The sequence below is a fragment of the Poecilia reticulata genome, chromosome 6 (genome assembly GCF_904066995.2).
Source record: "Poecilia reticulata chromosome 6, P_reticulata-male-v2, whole genome shotgun sequence".
NCBI classification, from domain to species: Eukaryota; Metazoa; Chordata; class Actinopteri; order Cyprinodontiformes; family Poeciliidae; genus Poecilia; species Poecilia reticulata.
In genome coordinates, this window is record NC_088835.1 from 22,819,810 (window position 1) to 22,847,490 (window position 27,681).

Below are 27,681 nucleotides of genomic sequence, written 5' to 3' on the forward strand. Positions count from 1 at the left end.
CTCTCCAAGGTCCTGAAATTTGCTTTCCCAAGCATGCGTCATGTGACTGCCGAGCTCAGCGCCGAGCTGCTTACTGGTTTCTGGAGATTTCACGTGAGAAACGGACCTCAAGCCCCCCTTTTCTCTCATCCTGCGTCTGCGGCAGTTTTTAAAGGCTCTATTCTGCTCTTTTCCACCCCCCCAGCCCCCTCCCCGTTTCACACGGATAATGAGGACGTTCAACGCACTGGGAGTATGACAAAAGATTTTAGCATGTCGGACTGCTGCTTGCGGTTCTGCAACTATAGTTTTTAATTCAATGCCAACGCGGTGAATGCGTCGGACGGAGTGGACGAGCCCGCTGCTGGAGGTCCGCATTGAGAAAGTCATCATCTTCTCTTTGGTTTTTATTTTTCACTTCAGAAGGATGTAACGACCGACCTGCTGTGTGCAGGCTGAAGCGTCCCCCGTCAAAATGCAAAAGGGAATACGACTCAACGACGGTCATGTCACCTATCTGGGGCTTTTGGCGAAGAAGGATGGTACAAGGCGAGGGTGCTTGAGCAAAAAGAGCTCGGACAACACGAAATGGCACACAAAGTGGTTCGCTTTGTTGCAGAACATGTTATTTTATTTTGAGAACGAGTCCAGCTCTCGGCCGTCGGGATTATACTTGTTGGAGGGGTGCTTATGCGACAGGGCGCCTTCACCAAAACCTTCTCTGTCAGCCAAGGAGTGCTTGGAAAAGCAGGTAAGGAGAGAGACACAGAGAGGGAGAGAGAGAGAAAGAGAGAGAGCGCGCACACACAGGCAGGGACACGCACACACAACATGCGCGCACACATGCACTTGCACACGATCCTCTCCCTATGTGCACAAAATACTGAGAAGGTGCAGCATAGAATGTAAAATGTGATTCCGTGCGCTAAAAAATGTCCGTTTTCTTGCAATGTGCACGTATTTTTCTCATACGAATCCGCAAGAGGATCTCAAATCCAATGCAGTAGAAAAGCGCCAGGTTTCAGATTGCTTTGTTGCACGTTATGTAATTCATGCACGGCTTTAATGATGAGGTAAGAATAAAAAATAACACCTAATGGTGTTACAGCAGTCCTGGTGGCGAGCAATGCAGCGTCTTTTGCTTCGCATCAAAACCGGGTTTCTTTTTTTTTTTCCTCTCTTGCTTAAGCAGTTGGCACTTTTCACTGATGCGTAAAATGTAAATATATTTATGGAAGTGGCGAGGGGGTTTGGAAGGAAAACCACATAAATGGTTTTCGAATATCAGTCGTTGTGTATTCCACGTTTAAGGGTGGAGAAGTTGGAGCCTATCTAATGGCTTATAAATAAAACAGGCACACATAATGAGAATTTTAAAAGAAAAAAAGTTACGGTTTCAAGGTTTCCACCTTGTGGCGAAACCATATAGTTGCCGGTTTGGCTCCCTCTAATCTGTATTACCTGAATCAAATGATTGAGTGTGGAGAGTTCTAATGGGAGTAATACACAACCTACAGGTCAGTCGCAGTTAGAGGTATGTCTGAAACGTTCTTACCAAACTATAAGTATCATAATTTGTACATTAAACCACTGCAAATTAAGCTTCGCTCCGCTTTCTTTCCACTGCCTGCACAACATGTTGAAAATTGAAGCTTGAAATGGGTCTCAATGCTGTTATTGTGAACATGATGCTCCTCAGAGAGCTTCTCCCCTGCTTTGTGGATAGGTCTGCTATCCAAACTGAGGCCAGACTCTCACTGCGAACAGCTGCCCCTCTGCTGACAAAGCAGAACGCAGCACACGCTCTCAGAGTTGCTCGAAAGGCAACCAAAACAGCTATCTGAAACCTATTTCTCCTGAAACCCGCCGTTTCGTTTCTGCATGGAAATCCGCGCACGTCTGCGTCCTGCAGAAACGAGTCCAAATGCAAAAATGTCCACATCGTTTTTACGCGTTTGGCACAACGTGGAGCGGTGCACAAAGATAACAGATTTGCAAAGCTGATTTTCGCAAACATTAAGGAAACAAATCGAACAGAAACATCTAATTGGAAAATTTAAGCAACGTACAACTACTGAAACTACAGATCCCGTCGCACAATCTCTATATTATGTGTTCTCAAATGGAGTTATTGTGAAAATAATAACGCTTGAGCCCAGGGTTTCCATGGCAACCCTTATTTGCATCCTAAAGAATGATGCAGTTGGAAGAGGCGCGATAGCAGACACAGGGAGAGAGACAGAGAGAGTGGGGGGGGGGGGGGGGAAGACAAGGGGAGTCAGTACATCGCATCTCTTTTATTAATGCAAGCGCTATCAGAGTTAAATTTGTTCCTTGCGGTACCTTCGAGGGGTCAGAGTCCGATTATAGAAAAACGCAGCTTGTTCTCGCCTGGTTGCGGCCTCACTTTTGCCAGAAATACGCAAAAGCTGGCTGTGTGCTGCATTGGGCATGGCTTATATGTGCCAACAGTTTTCACGAAAAACACTTTAGTTGCAACAGTTGCAAGTAAGGGGAAGACTATCATTAAAATGAAATGGCATGTACGCAGAATGATTGTAAACATGCTCATGTCTTAAATATATTCTGAAATAGAATAAATGATTGTGGTGCTAGAACAGAGAGCAGTGTCTGAGAACGGCAAAGGGAACAAAACAAGCTTTTGTTGAATAAATGTAAAGATCCTGAGGTAAAACTGTAACATGTCTGCTTCTTTTTCTCATTATTTTCCCCATATCGATGATACGATTACTCCAAATGTGGAGCAACATGGACCAAATAACGATTAGCTGCAGGTTGATAGCTGCATCTGCAGACCAACGATTGGTCTCATTTGCTCAGACCGAGGCAGTTCAAAGGAGAGACAACGACTAGTTTTAGGGTGAAGTAACACTGTGTTAGAAGAGAGTTGTACACCACTTGAAACCTTTGATTTATTTTCAAATATATGCATACATAATCTGCCTGTCTCTGTTGACACGTCTTTGGTGATTTGAGGTATTTTTTAAAGAAAGATTTGTGGTGCATAAACAAACTACATAAATCTAAAACCACTAAGCGTTTAATATCTTTTCTGATCAACAAGGATTTCAGGGATGCATTAAATTTTGACTATATTTGAGTTTGATACAAACACTTTTGGTCAAGCCCACACAGTATAGGTTAACTTGCAAAATTAGAGCTGTGGTGTGTGCAATTTAACCAAAGTATTAATAAATCGGTTCTGTGATGGTATCAGATGTTTCTGCATAACATTACTCAACAAATAGCACTGTCAAGACCAGAGAACAGATACGTTTAAAGCAGAGTTAGGTTATAAAACATTCAGAGCTTTGAAAATCAAAATTTCCCAGTGAAAGTAGGCAGAAATGTAAACTTTTCAAGACATTTCTGTTCATGTCAGCATGACAACTATAAGCTGTGCATACCACAAATGATCTTTATGGAAATGTGAACGTAGGAAGTCATTATTAAAAGAACGCAATAAGAAATTCTTTTTGTTGTTCCCTACGCGCCAATTAGCCGGAGATTATCTTAGATGAGATCACAATGCAACTCCATGTTCTATGTGTAGCAAACAACTAACACTGTCCTGAACACACTGTCCAACAGTGAATAATGGTAGCAGCAGCATCATGATCTGGAGGTACTTTTTATTAACAGGAAGAGGAGAGCATGGCCAGAGTTGACGTGAAGGTGAATGGAGCTCAATGCAGGGTGATGCTTCAGGAACATTTGTTAGATGCTACAAATGAATTAAGACCCATGGTGAGGTCCAGCTTCCAGCAGAATGTTAGTGGAGCCACAGCTGCAATGGAATGGTTTAGAACGTCCTAGTCAAAGTCCAGACCTAAGCCAAATTTAAAATCTGTGTCAGGAAGATTTTTAAATTGATGTCTACAGCTTCCCTCCAGGCAGAGCGACTGAACTCAAGCTTTTTTTTTTTTTTTTACAAAAAAATCCCCGTATGATTAAACATATCCCAAAAGATTTGAATCTGTAGTTGCAAAAGAAATGCTAGCACTCAACCTGCATCTGATGAAGACCTTTGACAGGTTGATCCACCTGGTGAGGTCTTCATCGGATAAGCTGCAGTTTGTCTACCGGCCTGGTATTGGGGTGGATGACGTCATCATCTACCTCCTACACCAATGCTTTTAACACCATTCATTCTGGACTTCAGAGGGACAAGCTGCATCTGTAAGAAGTGGACCGCCACATGTTCCATTGTATAATTGATGACATCACTGTCCATTTGGTGACACAGGGCTGTTAGGAACTGTGCTGACACTGGCCCTCTTCAACCTCTACACTACAGAAGTCTATGCTGCAGACCTCTCCATTAACTCCCTGAGTTGCCATATGCAGAAGTTCTCTGACTCTGCCGTAGTCAGCCTCTTCAGGTGAGGACGACTCAGAGTACAGACGGTGAACTCAGGACTTTGCGAACTGGTTCCAGCAGAACCATCTCCTGACAACGTTGAGAAGATCAAGGAACTGGAGGTGGATTTCCACGTGATCAGACCCAGTACACCAACAGTGATGAATATCCAGGCACCTGACATTGAGGTAGAGGCCATTTAAACCCACCTGGCTTTGGTACTTACTCAGATTGTCTTCGTCTAAAGTTAAAATTTTAGTGGGGCATTAAAAAGATTAAATAAATCAGTTGAAGGAGAAATAATCACACCACTGTTGTATGCATGGTGGATTCCTTCAGTTGTTTCCTTCTCCTTCACCAAGTATTCTCTTGTTTGTCTGAAGGTAAGGCATGTTATTTTAAACCTTGTTTTAATACAGAATACCACCAGACCAATTAAAAACATAAGGGCATCACAGAAATTTATTTTCAAGCAAGTAAAATATGCTGTATGTCCCACAGCTGAAAACAAAGAACGACTTTTCTTTATTTCTTCAGTCAGTTTCAGTCCAACAGACAGAATAATAAAACAACAGCTGTGAACAACTGTTCTGACTGACCAGAGTTGCTAGGAAACAGGTTCTGCACTGTTCTGTACTCAGCCGTGGCTCCAGCCTCCGTGTCTTATAGCATTTCCTCCAGGGAACCATGAGACATCCCAGGATCTGAATTGGGGGAGGCTTTCCTCAGTGTGCTCCATCAGCTGCACTGGTGGGCGAAGAAGATGTGGCTTCCCCAGGCTCTGTGTGGTTTAAATCACCCGCTTGATGTCTGCAGCAACAAGGCACCAGAACAAACACAAAGTAGTGGATAGGCCTTAGTCGAGCAACTGTGTGTAGCAGATGAAGATTATATTAAATGCAGTATTTTTGCACACAATTGAAAGTCATACATATTTGACTTAAACCTAAGACAAAGTTTGGGAAAGATAAAAGCAGATTTCAAAATGAGGAAACCTGTCAAATGAAGATGTGTCAAATTTGAGTAATTGATTTTTAACACCACAATCGGCAGAGACAACCTGATAAAAAAAAGTGCCTTACTGGGTCAGATGAGGCTGAAACCTTTCTGGAACCAACATGCATCTCCACCCTGTTACCATCAACTCAGTTCCAACAGAGCAAATTTTGTAGCACCAAAAAAAAAAAAAAAATCTACAAGGTGCCTGTTGATCCTACTATAAGTGCAAACCAAAGAAATAAACCTTGTTGGAACTTTATATCAGAGATTAAAAATTTTGCTGTTTTTATACATACATAAACATCCCACCACTCATTATTTGTTTCCTCTTCTTTGTTTCAGTACTACTTCACTGTCAACTTCACCCATGAAAACCAAAAGGCTCTTGAGTTGCGCACAGAAGATGTAAAAGACTGCGATGAATGGGTGGCTGCAATATCACACGCCAGGTAAAGGTGCACACAAAGGCAATTAGACACTGGATTAGGGTAAGACATCTATTGGGGTTCTCAGGCATATGACTTCGTTAGTTTAACATGACTCAAAGCTGTGTTCATTAGCATGAGACATGTTACTCAAGATTCAGCACAGAACTAAGTGTGTTTTGTGTGTACTTTCATGTGATGCAGTTACAGAAACTTGGCCACAGAGCATGAGTCTCTCATGCAGAAGTATCTTCATCTGCTTCAGATTGTCGAGACAGAGAAAACAGTTGCTAAGCAACTTCGTCAACAGATAGAAGATGGAGAAATAGAGATTGAAAGGCTAAAGTCAGAGGTAATATTTACAGATTTTTGTGGTTGTTTTTATGCTCACAGGAAACACTGGAACGTAACGTATGTTAATCCCAGGCATTGCAGATCATCACAGTTGCCAATAAAAGAAAAATATTGGTAAAGCCTATGCAAGCATTTTCCATAACTGAATTTTTATATGCATTTATATTATCTCTTCGGTTTTAGTATGCTATAATGTTCAATATATGGTTATCTTGAAAATAATTAAATAAAAAAAATTACATGAAAGGTGTGATATTTAAGCATTGTTACTGTGTAAGGTCAGAGAAAGTTACTTTTGTCGTTTTGTCAATATTTTGCGGACAAGCAAACCATATGTGTAATTAACTACTTTCTTTTTTTTTTTAAATGCGAAGGTTTTTAAAGAGCCATAAAATAAGTTGGAGAGTGGCTAACAAAGCCTTCTGTGAACTTGAATATCAGCTTGTATTCATAGGATCAAGTAGTCATTTTATTTTAATGTGCAAACGTGAGGCTTTAAATCAAACCGTTTCTGGAATGTGCATGAACTCTCTATGAAATGTCGTGACAGCTAACTGTTTCTGTGGCAACAAAGTGAGAGAATCCATTTTCCACAGATTTGAAGAGCTCAGAGTAGGTTCTCATTGGATTTATATTTTTCCAACATCCCAATTAGCTTTTATTAATAAATAATAGTTTGACTGAATCAACCGTCAATAAATACTCTGGATTTTACTGACAGATGTTTAGAACTGACTCTAGGCATAGTTACAAGCGAAGTGAACAGTACAAATTTAGTCACGCCAATTTTCACTCCTATGACCTGTCCAGATGACTTAGTCACTTTGTTTACTTGCTGCTACAGTAAGTGTGAGGACGATAACAACTAGAGTGTGAACGATTAGTCTTTATTTTGGCTGCTTTCCTCACAGATTTCTGGACTGCTCAAAGACAATGAGAAGATCCATGCCAGCCCAGCAGCCGCCCCGACAGAAGACGACTCAGAAATCAAAAAGATCAAAAAGGTAACTGCGTAGAATTGAGACTTTTAGCGTCATTTCTTTCATGCATTTGTGTTTTAGATGTCAACAGACTACACTGCCTGCTGCAGGTTCAGAGCTTTCTGAGAGGCTGGATCTGCAGGAGAAAGTGGAAGACCATCATCCAGGATTACATCCGCTCACCTCACGCAGAGAGCATGAGGAAGAGGAACCAGGTGGTGTTCAGCATGCTGGACTCAGAGGCCGAGTACGTCCAGCAGCTTCACATCCTGGTGAACAACTTCTTGAGGCCACTGCGCATGGCCGCCAGCTCTAAAAAGCCGCCAATTACACATGATGATGTCAGCAGCATTTTCCTCAACAGGTCGGTTCGTTCTTTCTCACAGAAATCTTGAGGGGGTACTGTAGTTTCCAACTTTCTTCTTTTACTTAAACAATATGTGGTGGACAAATCCATTACACATTCTCAGATTTGTAGGACTTTATATACAGGGTTGATATTATGAATCTAGTTAGCTTGTAATGCTTCAAATTGTTTGCAAAATGAGAAAAAAAGAAATCTTCCTCTTGGCTTTTCAGTGGCATGCAAAATGAAATCTTCCGTGTTACATGCATGTCAGTTGTAATTAATTTTCTTTAGCAGGAGATTGAATGACTATCAATAACACAAACTGCATAAAATAAAATTTTTACTATGAAGAGCATACTCTGCATTATTCTCTCTGGCATTTTTGTTTTTCCATGAATAGTTGATTTTGTTCTTCAGCTTCTATTTTGAAGACATATTAAGATGAAAATCAAAATCAAACAGCAGAATTTTGTACTCCAACTCCAAATTTGTCTTGAGATTTATAGGTTTTAAATGTTATTTTTACAAATTAAATAATGTTTTTTTTTTCTTATTTTAGTGAAACTATTATGTTCCTGCATCAGATTTTTTACCAGGGTTTGAAGGCCAGAATAGCAAGCTGGCCAACATTAGTACTGGGTAAGAATCCTCTATTTTCTTACTCTCATCGTACAAGATTAAAATAACCTCAGAGCCCCTTTAAAATGTATACTTTCTTTGTATTGGCACATTTCCACAGCTGACCTTTTCGACATCTTGCTACCCATGCTGAACATCTACCAAGAGTTTGTTAGAAACCACCAGTACAGTCTGCAGATCCTGGCTCACTGTAAGCAAAACCGGGATTTTGATAAGCTGCTGAAGCAGTATGAGGCCAAGCCCGACTGTGAGGAACGAACTCTAGAGACTTTCCTCACCTACCCAATGTTCCAGGTTAGTTTGTTTTCGCCATTAACGGTCTTTTTGAATACCACAAAAACAACCATGTTTTGCTGTCAGTGTTCTGCTTTATTAACCCGAGCCAAGCTCTCCTTGCAATTTGTAAGGATATTAATTTTAAGTCAGACAGTTTTTCCATATATAAAATGTCCATTTTCAACTATGCTGTTGTCAGCACCTGTCTTAATTACTGCTGTTTCCTCTCCAGATTCCAAGATACATTCTTACACTCCATGAGCTTCTGGCCCACACTCCCCACGAACACATAGAAAGGAACAGCTTGGACTACGCCAAATCTAAGCTGGAGGAGCTTTCGAGGTATTCCCATGACCAAAACTCAGAATCATCATCACATCTCTGCTTCTCTTCAAAGTTAGGTCCTGCTAAATCTGAATGATGAAATTTCCTCTATCGTAGAATAATGCATGACGAGGTGAGCGAGACGGAAAACATCAGGAAGAACCTGGCAATAGAACGCATGATCATAGAGGGCTGCGAAGTCCTCCTCGACACCAGCCAGACATTCGTGAGACAAGGTATCCTCCGCCGCTATCACAACACGAGGGGAATTCTTGTCCTTTCACATTACCAGACTGACAGCCTGATCGCAGAGGGAGCAAAGGGAATTGCTTGATGCTCTTTGGGAAGTGTGAGCATTATTCACAGGGAGAGTCTGTAATTTCCTAATGTAATTAGACTGTTCTGAGGCACACTGATGATGAATCAGGAACTGTAAATGTCACATGTCCCCAACAGGCCTTTGTGGGTGAGGAGAGGGGGAAAACGGTGGAAGCTGATTCAATCCCTATTATCTAATGTACTACATGTTTGTTTCTCTCTGTTTTATTTTCTTCTTTCTTAACCCAGTCTTGCTTTTATGTTTATACATTCAAAATGAGATATTTTTATATCTGAGCTTTTTTTGTTATTATTATTATTTCTGTCTGGCATTTAATCACACAAAAGTATTCCTATTTTAGATCTTTTAGGAATAATATATATGTATTTTAAATGTTGTTTTACCAGTATTCAGATTTAAAACTTCTCGAACATTATCTTAGTAGCTAATTTTTAAAGTATCTTATTTGTTCCACAAGCTTCTGACAATAGTTTGCCAGAGATTTGACCTATTCTTCTTTAAGGATGACTGAAGACTAAGTCAGGTTTGTAGGTCTCATTGATCTCACACACCTTTTCAGTTCTGCCTACAAATTATCTATGGTGCTGAGATTAGGACTTCGTGAAAGCCACTCCAAAAAAATAAATTTGTTGTCTTAAAGTCACTTTGTTATTAATTTGGCGGTATGCGTTGGCTCATTCTCGATTTCGAAAACATATGGGGGCCGAAGATTGAACTTTCTGTCTGATATTGTGATGTTTTGCCTCAATATGTACACAATAATTTATTTCCTCATGATGCCATATATTTTATGATCTACATTTCTTATTCATCACAATAAGACCCACACAACTACTGCCATTACCTTACTTCACAGTTGAGAAGGCGATTTCCGTCTTTCAGCCTTCCCTCTTTTTGTTTGAAATGTAATGATGGTCATTGTGGCGAAACGCTTTGCTCTTAGTTCCATCAGACCACAGGACATATCTCCGCAAGTTAAGGTTTTGTTCCTAGGTGCATTAATCAGATGTTAACGGCTTCTTGGTAATGTCTTCTTCTCTGACTGGCTTTTCAGTCCAGGTCAGTGCAAGAAATAAATAGACACTATCTATTTTAGTGTAGATAGTGACACTCTCTTACTCACTTTGTTTAGCACCTTCACAAGAGTTGTGCTAAATTGCAAAATAAATACATAAATTAAAAAAATTAAAAACAATCATCTCTAGTACATAGAACCCACGTCTCCTACCTAAAAGGCATTTTGGCCGGATATCCCCATGCTGTTTATACTTACACGGAGTTAACATATGTAGCTTTTTTCGGTCATGCCGACCACTTTTGATGCATTTTTACACCAGAGCCACTTTCAGCAAGCCACACTGTGCGCACATTCATTCACTGCTATGCAAAGCATTAGGTAACTTGCAGCTAAGTGACTTTCCCCAGGGCACATTGACATATGGCAGGTTAAGAAGACAGAATTGAAGTCACAACTTTCTGCAAAATGACTCATCTTACCGGTGAGCCATCACACACCCTAGTATGTAATAGTTTGCTTAGACGAACATATGAACACCTCAAGGCATGTAGAAATTTTAACCAAGGGTGAACCAGAGTTGTGGACGTCCATAATTTTCTTCCTAACGTCTTGACTGATGCCTTTTAGTTTTTGTGTTTCCATTATGTCACACAAAGTGCAAAGGCGTTGCCTAAGAATACATCCAGAGATGTAAAGTTTTGAATTTGAAGTAAACAATGTAAAACAACCTAATCATTTTTTGGATTTGTAAAATAAAAATCATGTTATTAATCCTAACTGATGTGAAAGAGAACAAGCTTAGGCTTATTTAATGGCAGATGATGAGCGGAAAACAATGGTTTTCGTCTTTTTAGGTATTGCATGCCAAAATCTGGTTTCTACTGTTAATATTTATCTCCTCTTCTATTTGTGGACTGTAGGGTCTTTAATCCAGGTGCCAATGAGCGAGAAGGGCAAGATCACCCGTGGGCGACTGGGTTCTCTCTCTCTAAAGAAGGAGGGGGAGAGGCAGTGCTTTCTCTTCTCCAAGCATTTGATCATCTGCACTAGGGGTTCAGGAGGCAAGCTTCATCTCACTAAGGTGGGCCTAAGCTGCAGAGCTGGCTAGAACTGTATATTTTCTTCATTTTTAACATGTCTTGTGGTACGGTGAATGTTCAAAATAATAAAGAAAAGAACCATAATCAACAGCACACATATCAAGAGTGAATGCACCAATACAGTCATGTGGAAAAAATGAGGATAACGTCAAGGCAGTCTGTGTTTTCTGAGCCTATTTGGTCATACGGATATTTAGTACTAGGGAATTTGATGTATTATTTATATATATTTATGTCACCTAAAGAACAACAACAAAAGGGAAGGAAAAATATTTTAAATTGCTCTACAAGATGTAATTAAGGTGTCATTTATGATGAAGAATGGCTATTTATTCCCACTTAAAGTAGCTAAAATTAAACACTGAAACATTACATCAGAACAAACTCCAGCCAAACAACTCTGAAAGCCAAAACTTCTAGGTATTTTCACAGAGCGTTAGTTTAAGGCTGTTCACACTAACTGATCCGGGTTGTTGCACCTTTATGTCTTTATTTCTCCTCCGAACACGCTTGTTTGATTTTCAGCTGAAATGTGCAGAACAGATGACAGATGGCAAATATTTTTCAATAAATTACTATGGTCCTCATTTATTTCTTCATCAAAAACCTGCCATTTTAACAGGGGCATGCAGACTCTTAGATCTGCTGTACATTTGTGTCCAAGAAGTTAAACAGCGCTGACGTTATTACTCCACATAACTCAAACCTGAAGGTTTTAAGATCCGACTTATGTTATTGATTCTTGTAGTTCAATCTACACATGGTGTGCATGCAAACATTCATCTGCATTACAGTAAGACCAATCTGTGATTTTTTTTTTTCACAAACTCTGAGAAATGTACATTCTACAATTATGAGTATTTTAGCATGGTTGCTTGCTGTTACACAAAGATGCATTCTGTTGAGTGAAAAACGGCTGGTGTGAAACACTAAATCTATTTTTTTACGTGCTATTTTTAGAACGGAGTGGTCTCGCTTATAGACTGCACTCTGATGGAGGAGCCTGAGGGGACAGATGACGAGTGTAAGAGTTTAATTCATGTTCCAGCTTGCAGCAATACGCATTAGATGCAGTGTGTTTGAGATTTTGTGTCTGATTGCCACGGTGCATAATAATGTTATAAATTCTGTCATTGGAAGTGACAAAATTTTAATCAGTTCAGCAGAACAATCAAAATATTTTCTTTCAGGAGCTATAATGTAAAGCAATAAATGAACGGCATCATATATATTTTAGGGCATTCGATAAGTGATCATTATTTATATTAGGAGCAGATATAATGGATTTTACTAGTATTCAAGAACAAAATGACAAAATAATTTGGAATTGACATTTTAACTCTGTAACATTTTGTAGTAGTGGAGGCTCACATAGAGTGGCTAAAATTACCAAAACTTATCTTCTTATGTATTCCAGAAAGAATGCAGATCCTTACCTTCATTTTGGAGTCTTCAAAAACCTTCTAACATCTTCCATTTCACTATTTTCAATAACACATACAGGTTGCTATATTCCATTTAGCCTTCCTGTTGTCTACAGAAAGTCTTTCTCTCTCACGGAGTTTTGCAACCTTAATGAAATGCAGACATTCAGTGAAAACAGTTTCTATGACTTAGCTTCTTGCTAGTTTGTGCTTCCTCTGACTTTATTTGAAACGCCCAAGGGATTGTAAACTTAGATAACATTAAGTCTTGTTCAGTATGTAACAGCTTCCTCATGAAAGCAGTGTTGTTATTGGCGTATGGTGCAATTACTGACCAGTGGGTCACTGGTCAGGGCTAGAAAGCTGTTAGTTCTGGTTAGCCGATTTCTCATCTATAAGAGAATAAAATAATTAAAGACATCTTACTAGGTATATTAGAGCGATTTCTCTGTCCTTTACATCACAAGCTTTGTATTTTAAGCTGATTTTGCTACAGTTACATGAAATATATATATTTTTGTGCCATGACTGCCTATTTGATTAGAGCTATAGAGAATGACATCTTATCTTTTTGCTCCCCTCAAAGCTAAATCCGATAAGAGCGGCCAGGACATGGAGCACCTGGATTTTAAGATTGTTGTGGAGCCAAAGGACAGTCAGTCATTCACGATCATCCTGGTGGCCTCCTCCAGGCAGGAGAAGTCTGCGTGGACCAGTGACATCAGCCAGGCACGTCAACACACATAACAATCCCCAGCAGTGAGACACGAAGCTGAGCGTGTCGGCTGAAAGCCTTCATATTACGGAACTCGCTAACATTTCCTCTGTCTCTTCTGTTTACTTCACTGCCTCTTTCCTGCAGTGCATAGACAACATCCGCTGCAATGGGCTGATGATGAACGCTTTTGAAGAGAACTCTAAAGTCACGGTGCCACAGATGATAAAGTGAGATATATTTTGTTTGCATTCAATACTGTGCGTCCTGCCTTCTCCGAGCCCTTTCTTTTCTGATCTTTGTGGGCCATTCTTTTGCAAATAGATCCGATTCGAGTCTGTACTGTGATGATGTGGATATCCGCTTCAGCAAGATGATGAACTCCTGCAAAGTGCTGCAGATTCGCTATGCCAGCGTCGAACGTTTGCTGGAAAGACTGACCGATCTCCGCTTCCTTTCGATTGACTTCCTGAACACTTTCCTGCACTCCTACCGCGTGTTCACCACAGCTGACGTGGTGCTGGATAAACTCATTACTATCTACAAGAAGCCCATCAGTGCCATCCCTGCTCGGTGAGTCATGATGCATATTTGAGCATATTTGAATGTTTTACTGCCATCGATGATACTTTTAATCAGAAAACAAATAAAACTCTTAAAAGTCTGGCATATCAGCATCTCTCTCATTGGATAAAAGGCTGATGCTTGTGAAGTGTGTTCCCCACTTAAAAGTTTTGACATTTTAATCATGCTTGAATGTTTTTAAATAATCAAACAAATTCTTAGCTCAAAGACAACTTCACAAAATACTTATGCAGTTTGCTAATGATTTTATTAACTAAGCAAAAACATCCATCTAAATCAATCTTGCCCTATGTGAAAACATATTTACTTCCTGAACCTAATTGGTCTTGCTGCTGTTGTCAATAGATGCCAACAAGTGTTTAAGATGTTTGGAAATTTGTCTTCCCTGTCCGTGATAAGTCGTAAACTTTGACTACATTTTCTTTTTGGAAAGCTGAATTCAGTTTCTCCAGCCACTGCTTAAACGATGCTCGCATTACAAAATCATAAAACCATTTAAATGGAATCAGTTTAACAACATGAAATAGGCAAAAAGCGACACATTGTGGCCCAAAAAATTGAAGAACAGATGCTAAAGAAAGTCACTAATATCCATTGGTCTAGAAACAACTATAAAACCATTTATTAGTTTTTTGAGAATCTTGCAAACCTCATCAAAAGCCATTATGTAAACATGGGCAAAACATGGAAAAGCGAAAATATTCTTCAGAGTGGCCAGTGGACCAGAATTACCCCGAGAATGTATTGACGACTCACAAAAGAACAAGAGCAACATCTAAAGGGCTACAGAGTTTACATGCAGTCTTGAGGCTGATTTAATGCTAAATGTGACCTTGAAGATTTGCCATAATCAATTGTACTATCAATTCTGCTCTCTAGCAGCAAACCTGATGTCCTGCCATCAGTTTGGGACCTTAGCCAATGCACACATGGGCACTGCAGCAAGTCCACCTGAACAGCTGAAAGAAATAACAAAATTGTGGTTTTGGAGCAATTTAGCAAAAGTTGGGAAGCTCTGTTATGATTTTAAACCATTTATGGCTGAAAACCTTCAATTTCAGGTTAATTAAAACAATCATGCAAAGTACAGACAGCCAAATTTCTGCTACAATAATTTAAAAGAACGACTGCATGTTATCAGAAAATATATTCAACAATCTGAAGCATTTAAGAGAGACAAAAAAGAAGAAGCAGAAGAAATCAGACGGAGGCCAGATACTTTTTCTCTGCACCATATTTGTTTCAGCAGGTAGTGAGAAGACAGAAAGGCATCAAATAAGGGGCAATGCTCTATTATGTTTCAGTTTGTCTGCATAAACTTCAGAAGGTTGAATGTGTGCTTTGGGTCAGTAATTGGGTCCAGTTAGTTCTTTTTGGCTGGGAGTGGCCAAACTCTGATCTGTCGCGCTATGGCAACCGTGCTTAATGCTGCAGGACCCCACCCTTCCCTTGTTTCCCTCTCTTCATTTTTTTTTGAGAATATCTGTAGCGTGAAATATAGACGGAAGTGTTGCATTGTGGGCTAACTCCCAGCACTGCATGCCTAGAGTGAGGACCCAGCTGTGGGGTTCAGATCAGACAGAACTCCCCACGTCCACGCCCTGCAGTATGCTTTCCCATGGTGCTTGTAATGTCACTGTGAGACACCTACACTTGGCTGCTTGTGTCAGCAGTGGCCATGCGCACTATCACTCGCTGTGCTATTTATGGGAACCCGTGAGGTCGGCAGGAGGGTGGCAGGGAGTGGGAGAGGTTTACTGAAATGCTGCAGTCTGTATCCTGCTCTAAAATGTTGAGACTTGGTCGCAAAAACAGTTTTGATTTGCTGGATTTGCTTGTTTCACAAGAAAAGTATAAAGTTCTGGATAGAAGTTTATATGCACTCATCCATGGAATGAATCTAATATTAATTTGTGATTTTTTTGTGTGATTTATTTGAACTGTTGCTTTTTGTGGGTGGAATCATAATACAACAAACAAATTCACACCTTTTTTAAAAGAAAAAAACAAGAATTTAATGAATACATTTGAATCAAGTGTAGCTTTTCTCTTATCCACACTGGATCAGAATTATATATTACATATATTTTTCTTCATCAAATTAGACTCAGTTACCATAATCCTGCATTCCATAGACTGGCACTGGGAATTTCGTAAGAAGAGAGTTAGATGACAGTCATGGGAACACAGTCTTGGAGAGACGGAAATGGCAGAACCAAGTGCAGCTCCAGTCGAATTTATTAAATCTGGCATAACTTGGTTAAAACTGTGTTGAGTTATTTTCATTCACCTTAATGGTGAATCCAATCTTTGAAGTTCCAGCCAGATTCATTTGGTTTGTTTTGGTGAACCTGCAATGTGACCAGAATGTTCCTTCATGTATTTAGAACTTCAAATTATGCCCGTAAGTGTTTTTGGTCCTAGGTTTGAATCCTGGTGTGGGTTCTTTCTGCATGGAGTTTGTTTCCGCCCATAGTCCAAAGAGATGACTGTAATGTTAATTGGTTTTTATAAGTTGCCCTTAGGTATATGTGCGTGAAGGCATGGTAATTTTTCCTGTTCATCTTTGGCAATCTGAGGAACTGGCAACCTGCCCAGGTTGCACCCTGCTTCTAGTCTGATGACCGATGGAGATAGGCACCAGCTGCCCCACTTACATAGATAAGCAGATATGGACAGATGGGTGTATATTTCTCTCATTCTTTTCTGTAACATACGCAATTAAAGGTCAATAAGGAAGAACATGAATTACTCCTTCAGATTTTTGAAACCGATGAAATTATTTATACAAATGAGTTGCTTATCATTTGCCACAGTTAATTATTGACTGCATGTGAGGCTTGATTCTTTTATTACTCTACCAATTCAGACAAGAAAGGAACTCTAATATCCCAATGTCATACAAGTTCATGCAAACTTCTGACAAGTACCATAAGTGTTCTTTGTTCAGTCAGCCTACTACCTAAATAAAATTCTACTATATCATACAAACATATTTCTTTATGCTAACCACAATGCAGGTCCCTGGAGTTATTCTTTGCCAGCAGTCAGAACAATAAGCTTCTATATGGAGAGGCTCCTAGCTCTCCCAGAGCAAGCAGGAAGTTTTCCTCCCCTCCTCCTCTTGCTATTGCCAAAAACTCATCCCCCAACCGCCGACGCAAGCTCTCTCTCAACATCCCCATCATCACTGGGGGCAAAGCTCTTGACCTGGCTGCCCTCAGCTGCTCCTCAAATGGCTATGCAAGCATGTATTCCACCATGTCGCCATTCAGCAAGACCACCTTGGACATCAACAAGCTGTATGTGTCCAGCCCGATCACAAGCAAGATCCCTGATGAGGGAGAGGACAAGAAAGACAAGGTGGAAGACACATCAGTGTGCAAACAAGGTTGGTCGGCTGCAGGCAATCCTAGAAAAACGCTTCCTTTGATTTTATATTGACATTATAATGTGATTGATTAAAACTTTGGTCTTTATTCAGATCTTTCTGTGCGAGAGGAAAGCGACAATGATCAAAACCAGAGCGATGACGGGGATCCAGAAGCATCTCCCACCAAGTCTCCAACCACACCAAAAAACATCAAATGCAAAAACTCCTCAGGTACATTGCGTCCAAAACAAGAAGTGTGACATAATCTCACATCATGAACATGATAGACAATCTTCTGGACGGCACACTGCCCTAAACACTCAAAATTTATCCTGTAAACTATTATTTTTTTCAGTTGCAGTTAGACACATTTTAGTTACTTGCAGTGCTAAAATAATTACTTTCAAGGATTTAAAAAAATATATTCTTCCTTCTTCGAGGGCTAAAATGTTCTGTATGCTATCTGGAATAAAAATAGGGATAAAGCTGCTGCACATCGTAATGTGTTCATGGTTCATGAGCATGTGGGGGAAACCAGATCTTGGCTACAGTAGGTGTTAAGAAAAACTTGTGTCATAGCAACTACATCAAGAGCGTGCTTTCCCTGCCGCCCCCAGTAATGAGTCTGTTTCGCTGCCACCAAGATTATTTTCGCCTTATAAATCTATTGCCAAAAAAAAAAAAAATCCATGCTAGATTTTTAACAGCAAGTCTTGGACAACGACATGCACATTTAGTGAAACTGTTGAGCAGGGTTACAGATTTGCATCGGCGTATGAGCTGGTGATTCGAACAGGGCAGAGAGCTGAGAGTCTGTTGATTTCACTGTTATGCTGATATTTGCTGGCTATATTTAGCAGCAACCATCTTAAATATCAAAGGCTCTTGAAGAGAAAAGTCTAGAGGGAAACTGTTGTGTCGGTCTCTAGTGCTCCCTAGTGGAGGCGTGTGCAAGCAACACCAGGTTGTTCTGCAGTCTGAATAAATTCGGTTATTTTTAGTAAAATGCAGTTACATAACAGTTCTTGTTTGAAAATGATTTATTTTGACTGCAGGAACCTGTTAATTTATTTTTATTTTTTTCTGTAGAGTTTTCTCTGTTTTCCTACAACAATGGCATGGTCATGTCCTCATGTCGAGAGCTGGACAACAACCGTAGCGCTTTGTCTGCTGCCTCGGCCTTTGCCATTGCCACAGCTGGAGCCAATGAGGGAACGCCTACCAAGGAAAAATATCGGCGGATGTCCCTTGCCAGCACAGGTATGTGGTCTTGTTAGTCAGGTCAAGGCTCAATTGGACCATAAAGGGACATTTGGGCCCATTTGTCCACCTCTAACATTTCTTTTTGCATCCATCCCTGCTCTTTAACCAATAAAAAATTAAGTCTGAATGCACTCTCCAGTATTTTGTTTCACAATCACATCAAATTAGAAGTTCTTTGATCTTTACAACAACATACTCTAAAACTGACTTAAAAGGTTCCTTCCTGACTTTTTCCTTGTTCAAGTCATCATTTTTCTGTTGTTGTTGTTGCTGCTGCTTACTCATTGATTGATCAGTTTGTCTTAATTGCACAGTTAAAATGAAGATGAAGGTGAAATAATAATAATAAAAAAAACATCTTAAAACTCTTAAGTTTATACAATATCTCAGCTGTAAGTGTGAATGGGGTCCCCCACATAGAAGCTGGAAGCTTTTTACTGGAGATCCAGGTCCTCACAGACAAAACGAGTAGAGTTCTGAAAGTGGTAAGATGTCTTTCGTAATAACTTGGCATAAGCATTTTAATATTTAGAAAGTATTTGTGATGTAAAGTTTTTCTAGTTGGAAACCGATTCAATTGATATGACTTTTTGTTGGCGAATGTTGAACTTTATAGGTGATTTGGAAATGTGTGACTGCAATAATTGCAATAATATGTAAATAAAGCTCAAAGTTTTATTCAGGATGAGAGTCTCAACTTGACAAACAAAACTGAATAACTGAATATATAAAGTATTGATTACTGAGGTTAGAGGTAGATCTTACAATATTGTGTTTATTTTGAGATGATTTATCTGCATATCAGGTTTTTTTGTTTGTTTTTTTACAAAATATTATATAGTTTCCCTTTCAAATATTGGAGGAAGTTTTACTTCACCGAAACTGGATATCTATTTTTACTAGATCACTATTTCCGAGTTGTTTAAATATGTGTTGCTTGAGTAGGAATTGGCCAACTTCCTCCATTAATATATGCCACTGTTTAAAAACAAATTGAAGAAAATGCTGTAGTTACCAGAATTTTCATTTGTGGCATGTAGAAAAGAGATAAGCATAAACTACTCCACTTTCCAATAAGCTGACTGAAACAATGCTACATTTTTCCCTTTCTAACATAAATACAAATCTGGCAGTTTGACAGCTTTTGCAGACAAGAAAAATTAGTTTGAGAGCTCAAGGAGCACCACCTATCCAACATGTTTAAGAATTACCGTTTTAAAACAATACTTGGATATCTAAAAGTGGAATGTGTCATGACTTTCTATATCTTTTGATATTCCTGCATTCCTGTCAAATCACAGAGGGAAAGTTTGTGCTATAAAGTTTCACTCCATTTGCAGATTGCATCAGCAAAACAATACACCACATGCATGAACAGAGGGGCTTAGGAAAGTTGCTCAAATGAAAATAATAATAATAATATTTAAAAAAGCAGATACTGTTTTGATGCTTCAAGGTCTATTTACAAACACTTTGTGTCTGAAAGGTATCCCCAGGTCCCTGCTCACATATGAGCAATATAATTCTAGCATTAGCGCGGTTAAATAATGACTTTGCTAAAAAGGGCTAATTTGAAGTACATTTATTCTGCTCCAGCACTCCTGGGGCCCCAGATCAGCAAGAAGCTCTGAACAGCAGCTCAGTCTACTTATACCCACTGCTACCTCACTTCATTGTATACAATATAAACCGAAGTTCACCTTTACTTACACCCTAATAATAACTGTCATTAAGTGTAAAGAATTAAACTGATTGAAGATTTTGTGGTTTGTTGATGTTTTCCACATGTTTTATCTTTTGTTATTTTTATTTTTTATGAACATTAGGGTTTCCAACAGATCAGAGAAACGGTGACAAGGAGTTTGTGATCAGACGGGCAGCAACCAACAGAGTCCTGAATGTACTGAGGCACTGGGTGTCCAAACACTTTCCGGTAAATTCTCTGTTCAGATACATTTAGATGCAAATTTTCTCTCTTTTTTTTTTTTAATCATGACCCAAATAACTGATCTTTGTAAAGTTACCCGGACATGTGTTCTCTACGTCTTTTCAGGACTTTGAGAGTAACAATGAGCTGAAGACGAAGGTCATTGCCTTCCTGGAGGAAGTGATGCATGACCCTGAGCTGCTGACCCAGGAGAGGAAAGCAGCAGCCAACATCATCAGGTATCACTGACCGCTGCTACATCGTGGGATTAAAATGGGTTTAATTCATTAGTTAACAGTTAAATCAGTTTATTTTTTAAGTAAAAATTACAAGAAATCCTTTATTTGATTATTTATGAGCAAATAAATGAAAAGGGGTTACAAATATCATAATCATTAGTACTTCAGTGAATGCAGCACAGTGGTCATGAGGTGAGCAAACAACCAAACCATATTATTTTAAAAATAAAAAAAATATATATATAATTATTACTATCTTTAATTTAATAACAATGATTTTATTTTTAACAAAAAGTATATAGATATATGTTTATATATTCTGATAAGTGTTCCAAGATATATTGTTTATGTGGTTTGGTGTACTCATAATACTTATCAAAGTCTTTTTTCATCCCACACCTGAACAAATTGACAAAAACAAAGTTCAACATGGTTTTGTTGAAACCCAATTAATGTTGGATTTCTGATTTCTTTTTCTCTGTCAGGACTTTAACTCAGGAAGATCACAGTGACAACCAGATCACAATGGAGGACGTGACACAATTGGTGAGTCAAGTCAATTGCTTTTGGCATTCACAAATTGTTTATATTAGAAACCCGTAATTTTGGAGTCTTTTTACATCATTTAATAAATTAATTAAACCGTAACCTACTGTGGCTGTGCAGTGTTTTTTCAAACTTTGTATCTGAAACCTTGCAGACATCTGTGAATTGCCAAGTGGACATAATTTGTCTAAATGTATATGTGCATTGCTTGGTCTGACAAGATGAATGCTTATTCTTTACTCAACCTGCTAAAAAAATCTATTTTTAACCTAATCAACAGCTTATTATGACTAAATCATCTGTAAACCCTGGTGATGGTGAGATAAGGCTTTAAGGCGCATTTAAGCTTTTCATCTATTTTATTCTCTTATGGGCCAAAACTCCAATGACATTAATTTGCTTTACTGTGCCATCAAGTGGCCAATTGATGCAAAGTAGGCTTTAGCACGTGAAGTCCCCCCAAAAAGACTTCTTGCCATGATTGCGGTAAAAAGTGGCTGTCCAAAGCACTTGAAAAACATCTCAATAAAATATATTTTTCAAGATTTATTTTATGTTTTGCATTTTAACCGATGCTCACATTCGTTTACCTCACTCAGGTGGGAGGGGGGAAGGCAGAGCCGTTTGAGAGCCACTCTGCCTTGGAAATTGCAGAGCAGCTAACTCTGCTTGACCACCTGGTGTTTAAAGTCATCCCATATGAGTAAGTGCCACAGTAAAGCTGAACACTGTAACCTATGCACCACAAAGTCATTAGTTGTAAGATTAGTTATTTAAGTGAGGTTCATCTTTTCAAGTTCCTCCTCTAAGTTGAGTTCTTTGTATTTCAGGGAATTCTTCGGTCAAGGCTGGATGAAGAATGACAAAAATGAGAAGACACCATACATCATGAGAACCACCAAGCATTTCAATGATGTAAGCTATATAGACACACTTAAGCTCATTTTATTTACTCCAAAACTTATTTTTCTTTCTCTTTCCTCTGAAGACAAGCAACCTGATCGCAACAGAGATCCTGCGGTGTGACGACTTGGTCACTCGAGTGGCTGTCATAGAGAAATGGGTGGCTGTGGCCGACATCTGCCGTTGTTTGCATAACTACAATGCTGTGCTTGAAATCACCTCATCTCTAAACCGGAGCTCTGTTTTTCGCCTCAAGAAGACCTGGCTAAAAGTCTCCAAACAGGTATGAGTTTCTGCAGATGCTGTTGCAAACTTCTCCTTGAAGCTCTGCCTATAAAAATAAATTTCCTATTCGCTCTTTTTCACAGACAAAAGCGCTTATTGACAAGCTCCAAAAGCTGGTTTCATCAGAGGGAAGGTTCAAAAACTTGAGAGAGGCTCTGAAGAAGTAAGTTCTGTCCAGACACCTGCTATTGAAGTAAGAGAATAAAGGGTGGAGTAGAGAAGGGGGATGCTGACAGTACGGTTTCTTTTCACTAGCTGTGATCCTCCCTGTGTACCATATTTGGGGATGTACCTCACTGATTTGGCTTTCATTGAAGAAGGAACGCCGAACTACACTGAAGACAATTTGGTCAACTTCTCGAAGATGAGGATGGTGAGATGTTTGGGGCTCTGTTGCATTAGATGCAAATTTGATCTTGACAAGCAGAAAGTAACATCTTGCTTGTTTTCTTTTTATAGATATCTCACATCATCAGAGAAATCAGGCAGTTTCAACAAACAGCATATAAGATTGACCTGCAACCAAAGGTAAATAAGTGACTGTGGCTTTTCATCCATGAAATGGCTTTTCTATAAATCAAGAAGACCTAAAGGTGTCCTGAATCCATCTATTTGGAGCTGGGCCTGACAGGGGGAGCTCTGTGGAGAGGAACTGAGAGTCTATCCAGGTTCCTAGGGACCTTAGTGTCAATCTGCAACATATGGGGACAGTTTCTGAGGTTGCATAGTTATGAAAAGTGCCTAGATATGCAAGTTCCCAGCATGATAAATTAGCTTTAGAAGTTGGCCAAATTATGACGAGGAACTAGTTTAGTTTTTTTTTTATCCTTTCCGCAAAGGATAAAAAATGCCTTTCGCTGTAATTTTTAGAAAAATAGTAATACATTGGACCAGGCTAAATGGTGAGTGCTAGGTGCATGTATCTTCAAAGCAGAAGATACATGCAATTATCAAGATAAACCCAGAGGAATATAAGACAAGGCCACATATTCTGGTTGGTAAGATCTATTCATACATTGAAGATAATTTAGGGTAACTACTGAAAAATAGCTACCTCTTTTAATAACTGAATGTTTTTCAAGTAGCCACCTCTTCACTAGCGGAATGGCCCTTTAAAAATCACACTCAAACCGATAAACGTCCAGTAACAAAAGCATCAAAACACATGTGTTAGTTAGAAAGTATTTTGTTTTTAAAATTGGGCAATGGACCATGGTATGGTTTTAAGAGATGTTTGTTATACACTAGTACCTATCAAGCTCAAGATGAACTGAATTTACTCCATATTGCTATCTATTTTTTTAGGATCTTTGATACAAACATCTTGAAGTATTTTGTTTTTTAGATTTAGTGTTGAAAAAAAAAAGTTTTTGCAGTGTTAATGTTGAATATCTTTGTAATTGCTCAAAGAAAACATTTGGTTGCCAGAGATCTTTTGTTTGTGAACCTATACAGATTACCCAATCTGTTGCAGTCCTTAACCTTTGCTGTGTCTTGGTCTGTTCCAGGTAGCCCAGTACCTACTGGACAAGAGCTTTGTTCTTGATGAGGAAAGCATGTATGAAGCCTCACTCAGAATTGAGCCTAAAGTGCCCAACTGATGGGGAAAGTGAACCTTCACACTTCGTTTCCTTTGTTAACATTACATATAAGTTAACATCTACATTTGCATTTGTATAGCTGTACATGGTAAAGATATTTGTTCTTCTGTACAGTAGATGTTTAAAGTTGTTTGATGACACAAATCATTTTGGTGTATATTTTTTGTTGTCATGTTGACACCTCCCGTAGGGACCTTTGTTTTAAATTGTTTGAGTATTTTAATAATAACAATAATAATAATAATAATAATAATAATAATAATAATAGAGGTCACTGTAGTTGCATGCAACCGTGTTTCTTAGTGACCAATGACATTATTTTTGCATCATATAATACTGTGTCGAATTTGCACTTTCTGAGCACTAATGCTGCTGGCCTTTGTTCAGCAGGCTTGAGTTTTATTGATCATTGAAGTTCTCTGCAACCAATGTAGCATTGTATAAATGAATTGCAAAAAAGAAGAAAAAACAAAAATCAGGTAAAAGAGCCCGGAGGAAATAGGCTAATTGTATTTTAAAAGAGAGGGAACAATGATCAGTGGAAATGACAGCAAGATATCCAAAGCATTTGTGTCTCTGTGCTTCCCAAACCAAAAAAGGAAGATATTTGTGTCTTCATTTTTGTTCATCAGTTTAAACCCTGGTGATTCCCAATTGTTTTATATCAATTTTCACTGACTTTTATTGTTAATCAACCTAATCCGACCACCCAGGAATGCAATTTAGATGGAGCATTGCTTATATTTGTTATATTTTGAAAATGCTCATGTCATCCTGCTCACTTCTAAGGTACACAGAATTGTGTATCGTTGTTTCTTTTTCTAGAGTAATCCTAATCCTTATACCTATTCGGCATTCAGAAGTAGGTTGCTGAAATCACACAGCAAGCATGGTCTCCTTTAGATACAGTATTATCAATGATAAAGACATTTTTAGCAAATTTCACAAAATAAGGTTTTGCTCGGGATGTTTTGAGCGCAGAGGCGCTTCTAAACTGGTTCTAAACCATAAAATAACATTAATGCTCCAGAATTGGCAATCTGGTTAGAGTACATAAACATTGCTTACATGTCAGTTAGACAAAGGTATACTGAGAAATCTGACAACAGGGTTTTTTATTTCTAATTTGTAATAAATATATGCAAACAAAAACAGCTACAATTTTAGATCGTCACATTTAAAAAGATATTATGCAGACTTTATTAAAGGGCATATATCATCTATTTTTTACAACTTTTCAATTGTTTTTAGGCTTGTAGTTGAAACTTATCTTTCAATTTCCATAACAGAAATTTAGAAATTTTGTAAAAGCCTTGAAAGAAAAACTAGCAGAAAAGTGATATTTGCCCACAATCAAAAACTGCCTTGGAATAATGGCAAACTGGAGCGCTAAATTCATGCACTCAATGCATAACACATTAGCTTTCCAAGACAAAATGTGATAACTAAGTTTGAGTTCATCCGGGAAACATCTATATAGACATATTAATAACTGAGGAGGAAATGAGAAAAGGCATGGTCTGACAGGGAGTAGCCCGGAGACATGATGGTGCTCCATGGTGAGCACAACGTATTTTATTCACTGTATTAGTGAATAAACTCTTGCACCAAAGTCATGCAATTTGAAACACCCAAATTCTGGCAGCTTTCAGATAGGTGTAATTTCTTATCTGCTTCTAATCAACAATATTATTTTGATGTGCACAGGCATGCGTTACTCAAAAAAATAAAAATAAAAAAAGGCTGTGCAACTAGCCTAGTTTATATTAGCATGCAGTGATTGCAAAGGTTCCACGTTGCTCCACATAGGCTTTAACTAAGCTACAGTGAAACAGCTGTCAAAAATTTATTTTGAGGTTTTCGACATATTATTTTGTACCAACAGAGGACACTTAAAAGTAAGAGACTGTTTATTACCTGTTAAAGGTTTTTGTTATTGCCATGGTATACACTATCGTGTCCTTAGTCTTAGTTTTGGATTGTTCCTTCTCTTAAATCTGAATTTCTAGTGATTTATATCTGAAAACACAAGTTTCAAATGGAGAGAATATATTTGGTGACTGAGGAAAAGTCCATCCTCCCTGACTGTGCCTACTTCCATTGAACTAATCCAAATTTGCCAAATCTTAGAAAGTCCCCCCCCGCCGCCCCCCTTGCCTCTCATTCACCTGTTTACACCCTCTGGGAGTGCTATGTCTCAAGGTGGATGTCATAATAGAATAGGGAAGTAAGTTTTTCTTTTATGCTCAGGGGGTTTGTTTTACCTTTCAGAAAGTTGAGTTTTAAAAATTACTTTTCCACCTTTAAAACCAATGGTAATGTAGATTTTCTGGCTTTAAAATATGACATATGCTTTTTAACTATTAAACATCTGTTAGATTGTGGAGTTCCTTTCTGTCTTTGATTTTAATCCCATGACTGTTTTATTGTCTGGTAAATGTTGTAAAAGGTTTGCAATGGTCATCAGCCCAGGATTTGCAAACCTCAGCTCTGAGATACATGTTTTTATTAACCTGAAAATTGATCAAGTGTATGAATTTTGACAGGAAAGTGTTTTACCCCTCTTACATGGGGGCTCCAGAATCTCTTTAAACATCTTGGTTTAATTAAGAAATTCAGCTGAAAACTGGATGACAAATTGTAGTGATTAAGAAGATTTATGTTCTTATGCATTGGAATGATTTAAGGTAAAACAAAAATATATATATTTCTGTTGCTTAAAGGTTTGACACGACAGTTTGCTCAAATTTCCTTTCTTAGAAGACTCACTAAAAGACCACATACGGTTCTAAGTGTTATACCTTCAAGTTTGGGTTTTACTTCTGTAGAGTAAAAGGTTGTTACTCTTCTGTAATTAAAAAGACAATCTGTCCTTCTTGCTGTTCCAGTGATTGTGGAACGTGACTGTATATCACTCTGTTATATGCATTGCTGTTAAAAACTATGATAAAATGTATGTGAATGACCTCTGCCTGCAGCATTCAAACACTATTTTTGTAGTAGTATACAAGAGAGTGAACCTGCTCTTTATATGAACCTGGGGAAGTATTTTGTACTTTGTTGTTAATTCACTTCACTGAGACATGCTGTACATTTTGTACATGCGAGCTGGCATATTTCTCAATGTGGAACAGTGTATCCCTCTCAAAAACAAGCTCTATGTAAAATGCTACAACAGTGTGGTCTTGAAACCATGACTTAGAGGTAGAGACACAACTTCAAAGTGTTTTGCATTTATACTGTAATCCTGTTTATAATCATTTCTGTTAGCAGGAATATAGTAACGTAGTGCTTATTCTGTGAATATCTGTATGTATTTTTACGATGTATGTACAGTACACTTTTATGGCTCATGTAGTAGGCATGCAACACCTTCACAGACAGAATTGAACTATTTAATGATAATGTATACACTTATACATGCACATAATCTTATAAGGTATTTAAACAAATAAACATTTTTGCTGTTAGCAATACCCAGTGGTATGAAAATTATCTTTCAATCCTTTCGTTTCCACAGCTTAAGAAATATTCCCAGTTTTGTAAGAAAAAAAAATATGAAAAAATAAAATTATGAAGATGAACATAACAACAAATAAGCAAAAATATGTTTCCCAATTACCTCTTGTTAATAAATCCATTTTATCTCAGGGTTA

General features: G+C 38.5%; 1 protein-coding gene across 1 annotated transcript; it reads left to right on the forward strand.

Annotated features, from left to right (window-relative positions):
• rasgrf1 (Ras protein specific guanine nucleotide releasing factor 1) lies at window positions 1-27,681 on the forward strand. Its single transcript, XM_008412332.3, has 27 exons — window positions 1-730; window positions 5,702-5,808; window positions 5,989-6,136; window positions 7,050-7,142; window positions 7,229-7,482; window positions 8,027-8,106; window positions 8,207-8,400; window positions 8,615-8,724; window positions 8,824-8,942; window positions 10,985-11,145; window positions 12,125-12,188; window positions 13,175-13,317; window positions 13,451-13,533; window positions 13,628-13,876; window positions 16,909-17,279; window positions 17,373-17,492; window positions 18,351-18,521; window positions 20,351-20,457; window positions 20,578-20,690; window positions 21,176-21,236; window positions 21,836-21,939; window positions 22,067-22,151; window positions 22,225-22,422; window positions 22,508-22,587; window positions 22,680-22,797; window positions 22,884-22,952; window positions 23,933-27,681. The coding sequence occupies exons 1-27, from the start codon at window positions 455-457 to the stop codon at window positions 24,023-24,025; spliced, it is 3,771 nt and encodes a 1,256-aa protein (XP_008410554.1). The 5' UTR covers window positions 1-454; the 3' UTR covers window positions 24,026-27,681.